Source organism: Leptonychotes weddellii, chromosome 12, assembly GCF_054177405.1.
Source record: "Leptonychotes weddellii isolate Sample4059 chromosome 12, ASM5417740v2, whole genome shotgun sequence".
Taxonomy (NCBI): Eukaryota; Metazoa; Chordata; class Mammalia; order Carnivora; family Phocidae; genus Leptonychotes; species Leptonychotes weddellii.
The window spans coordinates 12,980,535-12,996,717 of NC_138380.1; the positions used below are offsets into that span (position 1 = coordinate 12,980,535).

Genomic DNA, 16,183 nt, shown 5'->3' on the forward strand with positions numbered 1-16,183 from the left:
TTTTTTTTTAAAGATTTTATTTATTTATTTGAGACAGAGAGAATGAGAGACAGAGAGCATGAGAGGGAGGAGGGTCAGAGGGAGAAGCAGACTCCCCGCCGAGCAGGGGGAGCCCGATGCGGGACTCGATCCCGGGACTCCAGGATCATGACCTGAGCCGAAGGCAGTCGCCCAACCAACTGAGCCACCCAGGCGCCCGGTTTGTCAACCTTTCTGGTAAAACAAGAAGACTTCTCTACTCCAAAGGGCATTGTCAGTATTTTACTCCTATAGACCAGGCTATCTGGTATGGTAAACCAGTTTATGTCAAGACACTAAAATAACTTAGGAGTATCACAGGGTATCCACTATGCCCTGCTGGAAGTTCTACGTATCACTCTCCTACCACTGTATGCCTTGTACTCATCTATAGAAGCCAGGAAAAAAAAATACTGATTTGTGGGTAATACTACAATGCTTACCTTGGTGTCACTTTCTGTATATTCTAAGTAATCACTGTACAATGCAGAGGATACCGTAAGTCCAGGGTTTAGATTACTTTAGTGCACTGAGAAGAATGTAAGAACATGTACCTTTTACCTACTCCCAAACACGATATGCCTTCTTTCACTTGCTATGTGATCAATGGACTGCTACAGTCCTTATGCTTTCCTAAATTCCTCTTCATTTTATAAGAGAAAGAGGACTCCAGGGGAAAAGCTGCAGGGTGTGATCAAAACAGACAGGCAGTAAAGGATGGCATTCAATCACCACCAGTGTAGTAAGGGTTGGCAGCAACAAAAAAACAAAGTACATTTTAAAGATGTCTGCCAGATTAATTTCCACCCAGTAGCTCCAATCTTCAAGTTCATATAGTTCTTATCTACAGGTCAATTGAAAATACACCTGCCCAAGTTTGGAAATATCAATAAAAATTCAAGATGTAAATACCCTTGATCAGTAAATCCCACTGCTAGAAATTTCTCCTATACATATATTTGCACTAATTATCTTACATATTTACTCAAGTACACAAAGATAAATGTACACAGATGCTCAACTGTTTGTAAGCACATAAAAGTGGAAACAATTTAGATGTACATCAACAAAAGATTGGTTAGTAAAAACAAGTACTGAACTATTTTAGTAACTTTATCCTTGACTTCTATCCCAAACAAAGAATTGCTGCTATATTAAAGATACATTACTCACAGCCTCTGAGTTATCAATAAATGGATCTGTCTCATCATAGCCAAAGCCTATATCAATTAAATCTTGTAGCCGATCCTTCCGGTGTTTACGGGGTTTCCCACCCTGCAAAAAACAGATATGTTAGACTGATCTCAGTACTCATGCTGTTTCCATAAACTTAAAAAATACCTGTCAAAAGAATTCCAAGTAATTTCTTTAGATAATCCCGACCTTCAAGAGGTTGAATTTAAGTCCCCCCATACTTTGAATGTTAAATTGTATTTAGGGACTTGCTCTCAAAGAGTAGGGTATGAAAAGGAGGGGACAAAGTAACTTTATTTTTTAAGAAGATTTTATTATTTATTTGAGAGAGAGAAAGAGAGCATGAGCAGGGGGAAGGAGGAGAGAGAGAGGGAGAAGCAGACTCCCCCTGAGCAGGAAGCCCCACAAGGGGCTCGATCCCAGGACCCTGGGATCATGACCTGAGCCGAAGGCAGACGCTTAACTGACGGAGCCACCCAGGCACCCCATTCATGTCATACTTAAAGAAGCCTTTATTATAGTTATAAAGAACTCATTCTATCTTTGGTATAAATGTTACCTGTATACTAAAAGTCATATATAAGCTTGTTATAAGTAGTTTAGGTGAGCAGGACACCTACTAATATTATTGTGGCACTACTAAAACAAGTGTTTAGTTCAGTCTCTAAGACTCATTTTAGATATTCAAATATATTCACTCAAATTTAACTATACTTTCTAAGCATCTTCCTAACACCTCCTGACCCCTGATTGTTTTTTAGCACAGGAGTGGGCCATGAGGAAGAAAATGCTCAGAAAGAGTAAGGAAAACAGTAAGCGGTAAGGATTCTGCCTACCAACAGGCCACCACTGAAACAGAGTAAGTCCAGCAGGAAGCATGGGATGCAAGATGTGAATCTCTTATTCAGTTTCAATTCTCAGTGCGTATCTCTCAATGTAAAGTGATTCTAATGGTGAAAGATGGATAAGTTTTGTGCAACATGGCCCTTAAATAAAAACAAACTGTTCTATCTTATTTCCATGCAAAGAAATGATCTGTTCCAGTGTTTGATGGAAAAAATGGTTATGCTGGACCTGCTGAGAGATGTCACCAACATAATTTGTAAAAGTAATTCTGACTAAATGTTATATTTGTATTACATACAGATGTTAAAAAACCTAACCCCCATAAGCTATGACTTCATTGTATGCTTTTGGGGGGACAAAACACCACTACACCATTACCACCAAGAAAGTCATTATGGTGTGAGATAAAGCAGTGGTTCCCATATTTTAAGCTCTTACAAGTTAGGTAAATTTCAAAAACAATTCTGAAGACCAATACAAGGTGACAACCCTTTTTTTATTTTGCTAAGTAAGGCCATTAAAGACATAATCTCAAAACAACAATCCTTCTCAAGAAATACTAGTTGGCAACCTTAAACATACAGACATATATGTAACATATATACATATACACACATATATACTCAGCATGTGTGTGCTTACATGCAACACACATAATAAGTTGTTCTAATTTTTTCCATTTGCCAGGTCTGCAAACTGGAACCCTTACAGCTAGGTTATAGATCTACCATTAGAATCAGAAGTCAAAAAACAAAACAAAACAAAAAAAACCCCAACAAAGCCCAAAATCAGAAGTTGGGGGACAGAAAGAGGTATTTCTAGGATAGGAGTTATTCTGTTAAGAAAAGTCACATACAAGCAATTAGGTACATGAGTGACTGTTTCACCCAAAAACCAGAGAGATAATGATGTAATGTATGGTGATTTACATAACATTAAAAAAAAAAAAAAACCCAGAGAGAGAGCTCTAAAAAGAATATAAAAACCCAAAGATATATGAAAACTAATATAAAAATATCTTAGTTCATGAAAAAATATAAAAACAAATGAAGAATACTAGTCCTGTCATATAGTAAATATATTTAAAGTTACAGGAGTTAGCAACATTAAAAAAAAAGCCCATATATGATAAACCCACAGCAACATCACCCTAAATGAGGAAAATAGGGAGCTTTTCCCCTATAATTAGGAACAAGACAAGGAAATCCACTCTCACCACTTTTATTCAACATAGTACTGGAAGTCCTAGCCAGAGCAATCAGACAAGAAAAAGGAATAAAAGGCATCCAAACCCGGAAGGGAGAAGTAAAACTTCCACTATTTGTAGATGATCTGATACGATATATAGAAAACCCTAAAGACTCTACCAAAAAACTACTAGAACTGATAAATGAATTCAGTAAGGTCTCAGGAAATAAAATCAATTTACAGAGATCTATTGCATTTTTTTTAAGATTTATTTATTTATTTGAGAGAGAGAGAGAGAGAAAGGGCACAATTGGGGGGAGGGTCAGAGGGAGAGAATCTTCAAGCAGACTCCCCACTGGGCACAGCGTCTAACACGGGGCCTGATCTCATGACCCATGAGATCATAACCTGAGATGAAACCAAGAGTTGGACACTTAACTGACTGAGCCACCCAGGCGCCCCAACTCACTGCATTTCTATACATTAAAAATGAAGTAGCAGAAAGAGAAATTAAGAAAACAATCTCATTTACAACTGCACCAAAAATAATAAAATACCAAGGAATACACTTAACCAAGGAGGTGAAAGACCTGTACTATGAAAACTATAAAATACTGATGAAAGAAATTGAAGATGATACAAATGGAAAGATATGCCATGCTCATGGACTGGAAGAACAAATACTATCAAAATGTCTATACTACCCAAAACAATCTACAGATTTAATGTAAACCCTATCAAAACACCAACAGCATTTTTCACAGAACTATAGCAAACAATCCTAAAATTCGTATGGAACCACAAAAGACCCCAAATAGCCAAAGCAAATTTGAAAAAGAAAAACAAAGCTGGTGGTGTCACAATCCCAGATTTCAAGTTATATTACAAAGCTGTAGTAATCAAAACAGTATGGTACTGGCACAAAAACAGACACATAGACCAATGGAACAGGATAGAAAGCTCAGAAAAAAACCCCTGATTATGTGGTCAATTAATCTTCAACAAAGGAGGCAAGAGTATACAGTGGGAAACAGTCTCTTCAACGAATGGTACTGGGAAAACTGGACAGCAACATGCAAAAGAATGAAGCTGGATCACTTTCTTACACCATATACAAACACTCAAAATGGATTAAAGACCTTAATGTTGAGACCTGAAACCATAAACATACTAGAAGAGAGCACAGGCAATAATCTGACATCAGCCATTGCAGCATTTTTCTAGATCTGTCTCCTGAGGCAAGAAAAACAAAAGCAAAAATAAACTATTGGGACTACATCAAAATGAAAAGCTTCTGCACAGCCAAGGAAACAATCAATAAAACAAAAAGACAACCTATTGAATGGGAGAAGATATTTGCAAATGACATATCCAGTAAGGGGTTAGTATCCAAAATGTATAAAGAACTTACACAACTCGACACCAAAAAAACAATCTGATTGAAAAAAGGGCAGAAGACATGCACAGACGTTTCTCCCATGAAGACCTACAGATGGCCAAAAGACACATGAAAAGATGCTCAACATCACTCATCTTCAGGGAGATGCAAATCAAAATCACAATAAGATATCACTTCACACCTGTCAGAATGGCTAAAATAAAAAACACAAGAAACAAGCATTGGCAAGGGTGCAGAGAAAAAGGAACCCTTGTGCACTGCTGGTAGGAATGCAAACTAGTGCAGCCACTCTGGAAAACAGTATGGAGGTTCCTCAAAATATTAAAAATAAAATTACCATATGGTGCAGTAATTCCACTACTGGGTATTTACCTGGAGAACATGAAGACAGTAATTCAAAAAGATATATGCACCCCTATGTTTACTGCAGCATTACTTACAATAGCCAAATTATGGAAGCAGTCCAAGGGTCCATCAGTAGATGAATGGATAAAGAAGATGTAGTGTATATACACACCAACACACAGAGGAATATTATTTACCCATAAAAAAGCATGAAATCTTGCCATTTGCAAGAACATGGATGGATCTAGACAGTAAAATGTTAAGTGAGGTAAGTCAGTCAGAGAATGACAAATACCATGTGATTTCATGCATATGTGAATTTAAGAAACAATAGAAATGAAGAAAAGGGGAAAAAAAGAGAGACAAACCAAAAAACAGACTTTTAACTACAGAGAACAAACTGATAGTTACCAGAGGAGAGGTTGGGGGGGCGGGGGGAATGAGTGAAACAGGTGAAGGGAATTCAGAGTACACTTATCTTAATGAGCATTGAGTAATATACAGAATTGCTGAATCATTATTTTGTACACCTGAAACTAATATAACACCAGATGTTAACTATACTGGAATTAAAATTTAAAAATTAAATTAAAAATAAAGTATGGGAGTTAAAATCGTTATACTAGGAATACAAAAATAAACATAAATGGACAATGTTCAGAAACTTAACCTAGTATGTAAGAATTGAACACGAGAAAGGCAACATTACAACTCAGTGGAGAGTAATTAATAGATCAAATAAATGGAATTAAAGATACTTCTATCATCTATCAAATTATAAAATTTTTAAATTCTGGCAAAACGGAGAAGAAACAGGACCACTCAAGCACTGCTGGCAACAGTATAGCAGGAAACTCTTTTGGAAAGAAATCTGAAAGAATCTGCCAAGAATTCTGCATACTCCTGAATGTTCTTCTTTTGCTGCTTCTTTATTTTCCAAACTTTCTATGAAGTATTAATGTCATAATGGAAATACACTAAAACAATTTCTAAAACCCTTTACCTATTTGACCTGATAATTCTACATAATTCTTATTTCGAACTACTACTTAGATTCAAGAATATCTGTTAAGAACTTACGCTATATAGAAAGTAATATGCTCAACCAACTGAACCACCCAGGCACCCCGCATTAGCACGTACTCTAAGTGTAACTACCTACATTTCATATTTGACAAATGGGAAAAGCTAAAGCTTGGAAAGGGCAAATAACCTGTCCAAGATCACAGGGAAAGTAACTGAGCCAATCTTGAGCTCATGAGTCCCTGACTTCAAAGTGCCATTCTATTAAAAGTTCTATAAAGGAAGGGTGCTTGGGTGGCTCAGTCGGTTGAGCGTCGGACTCTTGATTTTGGCTCAGGTCATGATCTCAGGGTGGTAGAATCAAGCACCAAGTGGGGCCTCCGCACTCGGCGGGGAGTCTGCTTCAGATTCTCTTTCCCTCTGCCCCTCACCCCCACTCGCACTTGTTCTCTCTCTAAATAAACGAATGTTTTTTTTTTTAAGTTCTGTAAGAGAAGTTACAGAATCTCTGGGGTTATTTTCCCACTTGGAGACATCTTAAACTCAATACCAAAAACTGAAGCAGTGTCTCCACTGTCAGTCACCTCCAAATTAGCTTCTCCCACTTGACATTCCCACTTCATTCATTCTATTTTTCTGCCTTAAAACTCCATTGTTAGCTAAAATTAAAAAAGACTGATGATACCACATGTTCACAAGGATGTGGAGCTAGCAAGGTCTCCTACATGGCTGCTGCAAAATGATATAGCCATTCTGAAAAACAGTTTGGCAGTTTCTTGTAAAATTAAACATACGCTTCCCATATGACCTAACAATCCCACTATTGTTATTTAGTAAAGAAAAATGACAACATATGTTCACATAAAGACCTGTATGCTAATGTTCAGAGCACCTATATTCATAGCAGCCAAAAATTAGAAACAACCCAGTGCCCATCATCCAGTGAATGGATAAACTGTGATACACCCATATAAAAGGATTACTACGCAGCAATACAAGGGAAGGAACTGTTGATAACATGCAACACATGGCTGAATTCATGCTAGGGGGCCAGACACAAAAGACTTTAAGATTCCCATTTATAGAAAACTCTAGAAATGGCAAAACAAAAACAAACAAAAAACCTATACTGACAAGAAGTAGATCTGAGATTGCCAGGGACCAGGGCTAAAGGGAGAGGATTATTTGTAGAGAGGTAAAAGGGAACTTTCTGGGAAGATGAAATTGTTCTAAATCATGTTTGTGGTAGTGGTTATACAATTGTGTAAGTCGTCAAAATCCATAAAATTGTACAATTAAAATGAATTAATTATATGTACCTAAATTATCTATCAATAGTGATTTTTAGAACCCCTCGTGATGATTTTACTTCAACTCTCTCTCCACAAACCTTTGTTCATGTGAATATTCACATCTACAATTTCCTTTCCATTCCACCTGCCATTGCTATAATGTCGGCTATTGTTTCTCACTTAAATGTAATGAATGCCTTAATTTATTCTAACCTACCCTGCATAATATCTAGTATTTCTAAAATACCATTTCATATATCATTCCCCTGCTCAAAATGCTTCAGAAGCAACTCAGCTATTATAAAATAAATCAAAAACCTTCAATATGGCATTAATTGCCTACTACAAGTATAGCTGTTATTAACAGTTATGAATCCATAATCTAATACATGCAATAAAATGGCTAATTAAGTAAATGTGAATCAATGATAGTAAACAAAATGGCTAAAGCTTTACTTAACAGTAATAGTATTAATCTTAATAATAATCCTTTTCAAAAAAGGATCTTACAAGTCTAAGATCTTCACCAAGCATCCTATCAATTATAGCATAACAATAATGAAGGTATAAATTACATATACTATGACACATGCATTCAACGTTAACAGCCATTTTAAAGTAATGTGGTAGAGGAATATTTAATAATATAGAAGGCAACAAAAGCAGTTTACCAAATGCTATGTACCGTTCAGGCTATTCATAGAAAAGGTAATATTCACTAAGCATGTGACAGTGTCCAACTTAACGGGTAATTGTGGAGATGACATTAAAATAACAAGATCATGCTTTTTTAATTCTCATACAAACAGTAGGATCTCATTTATGAGAAACACAACATAGCAATATATGCCTATAGATGTATCTAAAATGGCTCAAAGAATTTTAACAAGCAGATGACCACGGGTATTACCAATAGGGAAGGGATATAATTGGAGGCAGTGGTGAAGGAAGATTTTGGCTTAATATGTATCATTTGAATTTTTTTCTTTTGGTAGGAACTGGAAACCTGCTGGACAAATTGTAAAAGAGCTGTAACACTTTGAATTTGTTTTTAATAATAGGAATGTACCCACCTGTTACTTGGATGATTAAAAATAATTTTTTTAAGTGTAAGAGAGCACTCTTGTAAGCACACAATCATTTTTAAAAGCCCTGAAAGGATACACATCCAACTATTAATAGTGGTTACGCCTGGCAGTGGGATTATAGATGATTAGGTGATTTTTATTTTCTTCTGTTTATCTGTATTTATATATTCTTTTACAGGGAACAAAATCTTTGAAATATGAAATGCTTATATAAATACATCTCTAGGAAAAGAAATTCCAACAGTGATGATCTCTGAGAAGGGAACTGGTTAGGTGGGAGTCAGGTTTAGGAGGGAGATTTACTTTACCTCTTATTCCCCTCTTTGTATCTTTTGAATTTTTGTTAAGTACATGTATTACCTATTCAGAATTTTATTTTCTTAGGTCTGGACCACCAAATGTTCAATACCACTGGGTTTTCACTCAGTATACGGTTCTGCTTCCTAGTCCCACCGTGGGGAAATAGCTGTGGACAAGCTGTATTTGACACACTCACGCCTGAGGAGCTCTTTCTTAAATTCCTCCCCAAGAGCCGGGGTTAAATAGTCTTTCCTCTACCTATCAATGGCTTTCTACCAAAGCATTTACTGTCAGGCACATCACAGTTCCTTCCTTCATCACAGAGGCCACTAGAGTATAGTTTTCTGGCCTCGATTTACTTTTTCTCATCTCCTACACTTCCTAGAAACACTTCTCCCTTGGCTTGCCCTTTCTGCCTCACCTCCACTTTTCTATTCTCCACCCTCTAGTTCTCTAGTTCCCCAATTATGCTCAAGTCCAGTGATATGCAAATGGTATAAACTGAAACCAAACATTGGAGAACTGCCAAAAAGACTATTCACAAATATTAAAATTTCACCTAAAGGAACTCAAGATAAATTGGCAAAGGATTATATCACAGTGTCCTCCCCATTAGGCCTGTTTTGAACTGGTCTCTTTTCCAGCAGCCCTAGCATGGAGACTCCCTGCAGTAGAATCAAAGTCTTATTTGATAAATTCCCTGGACCTTTGCAGTTGTTGATGTTTCACGGTTTACACGATAAATGTCTCTGATAAAAACACAAAGTTTATTTCCCAAATTAAAGAAGAAAACCTTGAGTTTTGCTACACCTAAAATGAAGAACCTACTTTAAATCTATTCCCCTAGGGCACTGGTTTACTATGACTCAGAAGAAAATGACTTACTGAATCATTAGTACCTGTTTAACCTGATAATCAGTGTTTCAAGTCAATGCTGTCGGATTACACTATAACACTAACCTGGAAAACAAACAAGGGGCACCTGGGTGCCTCAGTCAGTTGAGCATCCAACTCTTGGTTTTGGTTCAGGTGGTGATTTCTTGGGTCTTGAGATCAAGCCCCCATAGGCCCCGTGCTCATCAGGAGTCTGCTTGAACATTCTCTCCCTCTCCCCACCCACTGCTCTCTCTCTAAAATAAATAAATAAACCTAAGGAAAGGAAAGAAAAGAAAAGGAAGGAAGGAAGGAAAGAAAGAAAGATAGAGAGGGGCGCCTGGGTGGCTCAGTCGGTTAAGTGGCTACCTTCGGCTCAGGTCATGGTTCCGGGGTCCTGGGACCAAGCCCTGCATTGGGCTCCCTGCTTGGCGGGGAGCCTGCTTCTCCCTCTCCCTCTGTCTGCCTCTCTGCCTACTAGTTCTCTCTCTCTCTGTCAAATAAATAAATAAAATCTTAAAAAAAAAAAAAAAGATGTTCTTAGTACAGGACCCCCTCCCCCAGTTGCCTCCAGGTAATAAGAAACCTAACTAATAAGCAACGTTCATTGATCACCTATGGAAGACAGAGGAAGCCTGACAGTGAATGCTAAGACTCCAGTCTTATAACTGAGAAGAAAATATCTCCTGGTCACCAAGCTTCCCTATTTGTCCCAGCCCAGTCACAACCTTATCCTTCTCCACTTCTGTTGATTTTCTTAACCTACTGATAGAAAAGAGGAGAAACTTAAGTCAGTGGAAAGACAACCAAAAGCTGACTTAACAGCACAGATACAGTATAAACAGATTTCTTTCTTTTTTTTTTTTAAAGATTTTATTTATTTATTTGACAGAGAGAGAGACAGCGAGAGGGGGAACACAAGCAGGGGGAGTGGGAGAGGGAGAAGCAGGCTTCCCACCGAGCAAGGAGCCTGATGCGGGGCTTGATCCCAGGACCCTGGGTCATGACCTGAGCCAAAGGTAGACGCTTAACGACTGAGCCACCCAGGCGCCCCTAAACAGATTTCTTTAATCACCGCTTACGATATAGGGCCTTCCTTCCAAATACCCTAAAACTGCTGATTCTCAATTGTTCCTAATGGATTTAAGGAAGCTGAAGAGAATTTAACTAAAAAGGGTCAAGTAACTGAAAGGGCATGTCATGGCAAGTGATTACAACTGGTAACTGCAAAAAAACAAAACAAAACAAAAAACTATTACTAAAGAATTCTTCCTTGCCCTGTATTTAAAAACCCCCCAACCTCAGTTTGTTTTAAAAGGTTATGTTTTTGCTGTATATGTAGTATCATACTATATATAGTAATGTTGTTGACCTATAAAGCTAAATACACTGGTACTTGTGCTTCATAAGTGGAATTTATTTTGTGGTGGTGTTAACAAGTATTTATCCAAACTGTTTTACCCAAAGTCCTACCATGTTGATCTTTATGGACCAGACCTAACACAAGGCCAAAACATATAGAGGAAAACCAGCCAAGGAAGTTCCCAAGGAAGCACTAACCCCTCAGCAAGTGTAGATGATCATCTAATATGAGTAACTAGAGAATTCTTAAACCTCCTAGAAAGAGCGCATAAATGTTTTCTCACATCCACTTGTGTCAGTCCCATATTTGAGGACACTTTTTAAACAAGCCATAATTATTTCAAGTGTAAAAGCATATTTCCTTTGCACTCAACTGAGCAGTATTTACTGTGAAGAAGTCACTCACTGGAAATTACAGTTATGCCAAATATTGCCATTTCCTATTGCAGCATTATTTACAGTAACCAAACTATGGAAGAAACCCAAGTGTCCATCAGTAGATGAATAAATAAGGAAGATATGGTATATATATATATACAATGGAAATTACTTAGTCATAAAAAAAAAGAATGAAATCCTGCCATTTGGGACAAAATGGATGGATCCAGAGGATATAATGCTAAGTGAAATAAGTCAATTAGAGAAAAACAAATGCTATATGATTTCACTCATACGTGGAATTTAAGACACAAAAGAAATGAACAAAGGAAAAAAGAGGCACACCAACAGACTCTTAACCATAAAGGAACAAACTAATGATTACCAGAATTGGGGGGGGTGGGGTGGCTGAAATGGGTGAAGGGGATTAAGAGTACACTTATAATGAGCACTGAGTAAAGTACAGAATTGTTGAATCGCTGTATTGTACACCTGAAACTAATATAACACTGTACGTTAAGTATACTGGAAATTAAATTAAAAGCTTTGCCATTCTTTAAAACATATCAGCACAAAGTCCATTTTAAAAGCCTTATAACAAGAAAATCAAGACTTTTTATAAATATACTTTGTTTTTGATTGAAAACAGTATTAACTCCATTTGAACAACTGCTTTATTTTTTTTCAACTGCTTTATTTAGAAGACTGCTCAGAATTACTCTTATACCATCAAATCTACCTTTATCCTCCCTTTTAAAATAAATATGAAGCTATTAGGGCTCTGAGAGTTTAAAATCACATAGAATTAAGCATTAAATGTGGTATTCAAAGTCTATATGGTAAAGTAAGTGAATTTTAAAGTCATAATGTGATTTCAGAAATGCTAATAAATGCTTGGCAGAATACATGTCTTCCCATTCCATAGGTCATTCAGATTCAAACAGTCTTAGCTGAGCCACTGCTAGGCACTAGATATTGGGCTAAGCACTTTCATTTAGATTACTGAATTTATATCCAATTCCAGAATGACATGATCTTTCAAGATGGCTGGGGTAACAGAGTGAGAAAAATCACTAAAAGAAATCTTCCATCCACCACAGGTTATTCTATGCCCTAGAAGGCTTAGAGAAGAAGTACGAACAGTATTTGCTGATCTATGGTACATCCAGCCTCAGAAAAAGGATACACAATCTAGAAACCATCTAAAAACTGAGCTGGAAATTCAGGATATTCAGGAAAGTAGGATATTTAGCCTAAACATTTAGAGCCTTAAAATTGACAATGAGGAAGGGGCGCCTGGGTGGCTCAGTTGGTTAAGCGACTGCCTTCGGCTCAGGTCATGGTCCCAGGGTCCTGGGATCGAGTCCCGCATCGGGCTCCCTGCTCGGCGGGGAGCCTGCTTCTCCCTCTCCCACTCCCCCTGCTTGTGTTCCCTCTCTCGCTGTGTCTCTCTCTGTCAAATAAATAAATAAAATCTTTAGAAAAAAAAAAAAAAGAACTGCCTGCTACTATTTAAAAAAAAAAATTGACAATGAGGAAAAGAACACAAGTCTCTAAACTGTATCCTGCTTCCTTCCCATAGTGACCAACAAGAAAAACTTGGAGCCTGTAGAGAAGTGTCCAAAGTTGGACTTAGCTCTGTAACAAGATGTACAATAACCAATTTAGTATACTTTAGGCAAAATTAAGTACCGAAGAGTTGTACTGCTCTTTTCCCAAGAAAATATGTAGCAACTGATGCTGAACATGCACCGTCACATTACCTAAAGAGTAACATAAGAGGAGACAAGACACAGGCAATAAAAACAGGACAGGATAGAGGGGAAAAAACAAACTGTTCGACACAGGGTGCTATTTTTAATAATTTTATACTCCCTGTAATTTCTATTACTGCATTTCAACTACCAAGACTGCCTCAATCCTTCTTCCCCAAGCAACTGCTGCAAGAAAAAGGGCACGTCCTAAGCTCCACGGTTCTCCTTCCTTCTCCCACAAGCGGCAGCCTGTTCCACGTCACACACAACTCCTCTCCAGCACGAGCAACAGCTACACATACTCAACACCACAAGAAGCCCAGAAACTTGCCTCCCAGCCTTCCAACAAACCACTCAATTTGTTACTAACATCACTTATAGACCCAGCCACCCCTCAGGGCATCTTATTTGTCCCCATATCTGGAAACACCCAATGCAGTTTAACTTGCTCAGTTCTCTGAAACTTCCCGCAAACGCATTCTCCTCCACGATGGAAACGGCATGCCCTCCCACTTGTACCAACCACGCTGCTCACAGAACAGAAGGGGCAGAATGTAAGTGTAGATGGACTGATGAGTTAAATACATTAGAAAAAAAAATAGTGAAGCAAGTATACCAATGTCTCCAACTAGGGCTTGAGAGCTGGATGTGGCCCAGAGATGTTTTGTTTCGTCCAGCAGGTGTTTTAAGCCAATGTTTAAAAGTAAGAAAAGAAAGAGGAAAATCCAGACTTCAGCCTTCTTTTGAGAAATGTAAAGATCTGGCAACCCTAAGCCCAGGTCCCTGCAAAGTGACAAGGGCTGGCGCTGAGTAGCAGCTGTCCCCTAGTTCAGATAATCCCCCACCTTACTGTCCACCTGGCCTGCTTCACTGGTGGTTCAGTGGGCATCTGGGGGACATCTGACTTTGCTACTCCTGAACTACAGAACACTAAAGGATCTATTAGACAGTAAAGCATAGTCAATAAAGATCTTCAGTGATATGTTTAAGAGTGATCTTTTGTGAGAACACTGGACAAAGTGTCTTCTCCTCATTCAGTTTTGGCCCAATGAGTTTCTTTTTTTTTTTTTTTTTTTAAAGATTTTATTTATTTTTTTTGACAGAGAGAGACACAGTCAGAGAGGGAACACAAGCAGGGGGAGTGGGAGAGGGAGAAGCAGGCTTCCCGCGGAGCAAGGAGCCCGATGCGGGACTCGATCCCGGGATCCCGGGATCATGACCTGAGCCGAAGGCAGACGCCCAACCGACTGAGCCACTCAGGCACCCGGCCCAATGAGTTTCTTAAAGGACTCCAAATAATTTATTGTGGTCTTTAAGAAGACCCTAATAACGAAGAAGAACCTGTAAACAGTGACTGAAAGACTAAAGATAAAGGCCGTTTGGAACAGAATGCCTGAACTAAACTAAAAGATCAAAATCTGTGGGGTAGTCAGTTAATAGAGATTAAAAAAGCCCATACATGTTTATGTTACAAAGAATTTATGACATGTACAGAATAAGACAGAGCAGTTCTCTACAAGAGTGATATGTTTAAATAAACAGTATTTCTTATTTAGATAGCACTTTAAATATTTCCAACATTAAAAATCTATTTTTCCTCTGACGTTGACAAAACACCTGTGCTATAAATATAAAGTTGGCTAAGCAGATCTTGTTTTCCCCTCACAGATAGCAAAGCATAAAAAAGCCAAGGGCCTCTACTAAGGTCACCCAGCTAGTTAATATGGCAAAAACAGGATCAGAATCCAGCTGTGTTAACTCATAATCCTGTGCTCCTTCCACTACAATACATTGTTGCTGCCTCTTATCCACCGGATATCCCACAAAGGCGAGAAAAGCTATTCCAGGGATTACAGAGAAATGTGGTTCCACAAGAGACTGGAAGAATCCATTCAATGACTCTGCACCAAAGTCTCCAAAATTCCTTCCAATTTCAAGGATGGAACTGGCCCTTCTACTCATTTTCAAATCCCCAGAGTCTTTCAATTCCATAGACACTGTTTGGTACTACATTTGTGTGTCATACGTATGTCTTGTCCTCCCAATTGTTTTGAAAGCTCCAGGAGAGAATAACTATCATGCCCCTTTGTATGTCCAATGTAAATGCTCAAATACTTTTTTTACATACAAAACTTAACAAAAAACTGCACCTCTTGTTCTAAGAAACAAAGAGCTAGAAGTAACCTTAAGTGATTTTCAGAAATAATGACAAGAACATCTAAATTATAATATGAAGGAAACAAAAGTAAGAGGAAAAGGTGGCTAGTTTTATGTTTTATAAGCCTCTAAGAATTAAGCCCTCTTTTTATCACTGCCAAAAAAAAAATTTTAAGGGAAATGTAACCTTGGTGTGTTAACATTTTGCAAGATTTTACATACAATATTTAAAACTTTATTTACTTAAAATACAAATAAACATATAATATATGCATAAGTCTAAATAGACATATATAGACATCTGAATTTGCTACCACTGAATACCAAAAAAACCTCAGTTGTTTAGGAGTCATCTTTTGTGACAGCCCAGAGCCTAGAGCTGGATGAAGCGTCTTCTTCCAGGTCACTTTTAGCTGGATGTTTTTCTTACAAGGGTCCAAATAATTTGTTATAATATACATATTTAATACCTATAATACTCATGGCAAATAAAGGCTTCAAGAGGTAGGACATTTTAAATCTCTACTTAGAATGGAAATAAGAGAGCAGCCAAAAGAAAAATCTAGAGAATTACAGCCCATTAATTTGAATTATAACAAGAGCAACATTTTATCCCTGCACAATGACAGTGCCTGGAGATATCCCAGTTATTTGGTGGAACTCAAGTTTACACATCAACCAACTTCTTCAGAACATTGGTTTTTCCATGCCAAGTATGATCCAAGGGCTCCCCAAGATGATTTAATGCTAACTCTGAGGCAGTACATCACATACTGAATCATATTACTTATAGGATCATATGCTAGGAATTTTTCCATTTGCAAAGGACAATTCTAATCCTTAGTTTTAAAACCTATGGAAAAATAAGTACTCCAATGTAGTGCTGGAGGGAATGGAAACTGGTAACTAAGGAACTGGTAATTTGGTAATATATACCCAAACTAAATAAACTAAACAAACACATAA

At 37.7% G+C, this 16,183-nt stretch overlaps 1 protein-coding gene and 1 non-coding gene across 2 annotated transcripts in view; both read right to left on the reverse strand.

Moving 5' to 3' along the window:
* Window positions 1-16,183, reverse strand: part of UBN2 (ubinuclein 2) — a 75,050-nt gene that overhangs the window by 51,166 nt on the left and 7,701 nt on the right. Inside the window, exon 3 of the mRNA XM_081800017.1 lies at window positions 1,192-1,293. Within this exon, the coding sequence (XP_081656143.1) occupies window positions 1,192-1,293 (102 nt within the window). The remainder of the gene's footprint in view (window positions 1-1,191; window positions 1,294-16,183) is intronic.
* On the reverse strand, window positions 8,293-8,345 carry LOC115941728 (U7 small nuclear RNA). The gene has a single exon (XR_004076459.1). It is a non-coding gene; the product is annotated as a U7 small nuclear RNA (small nuclear RNA).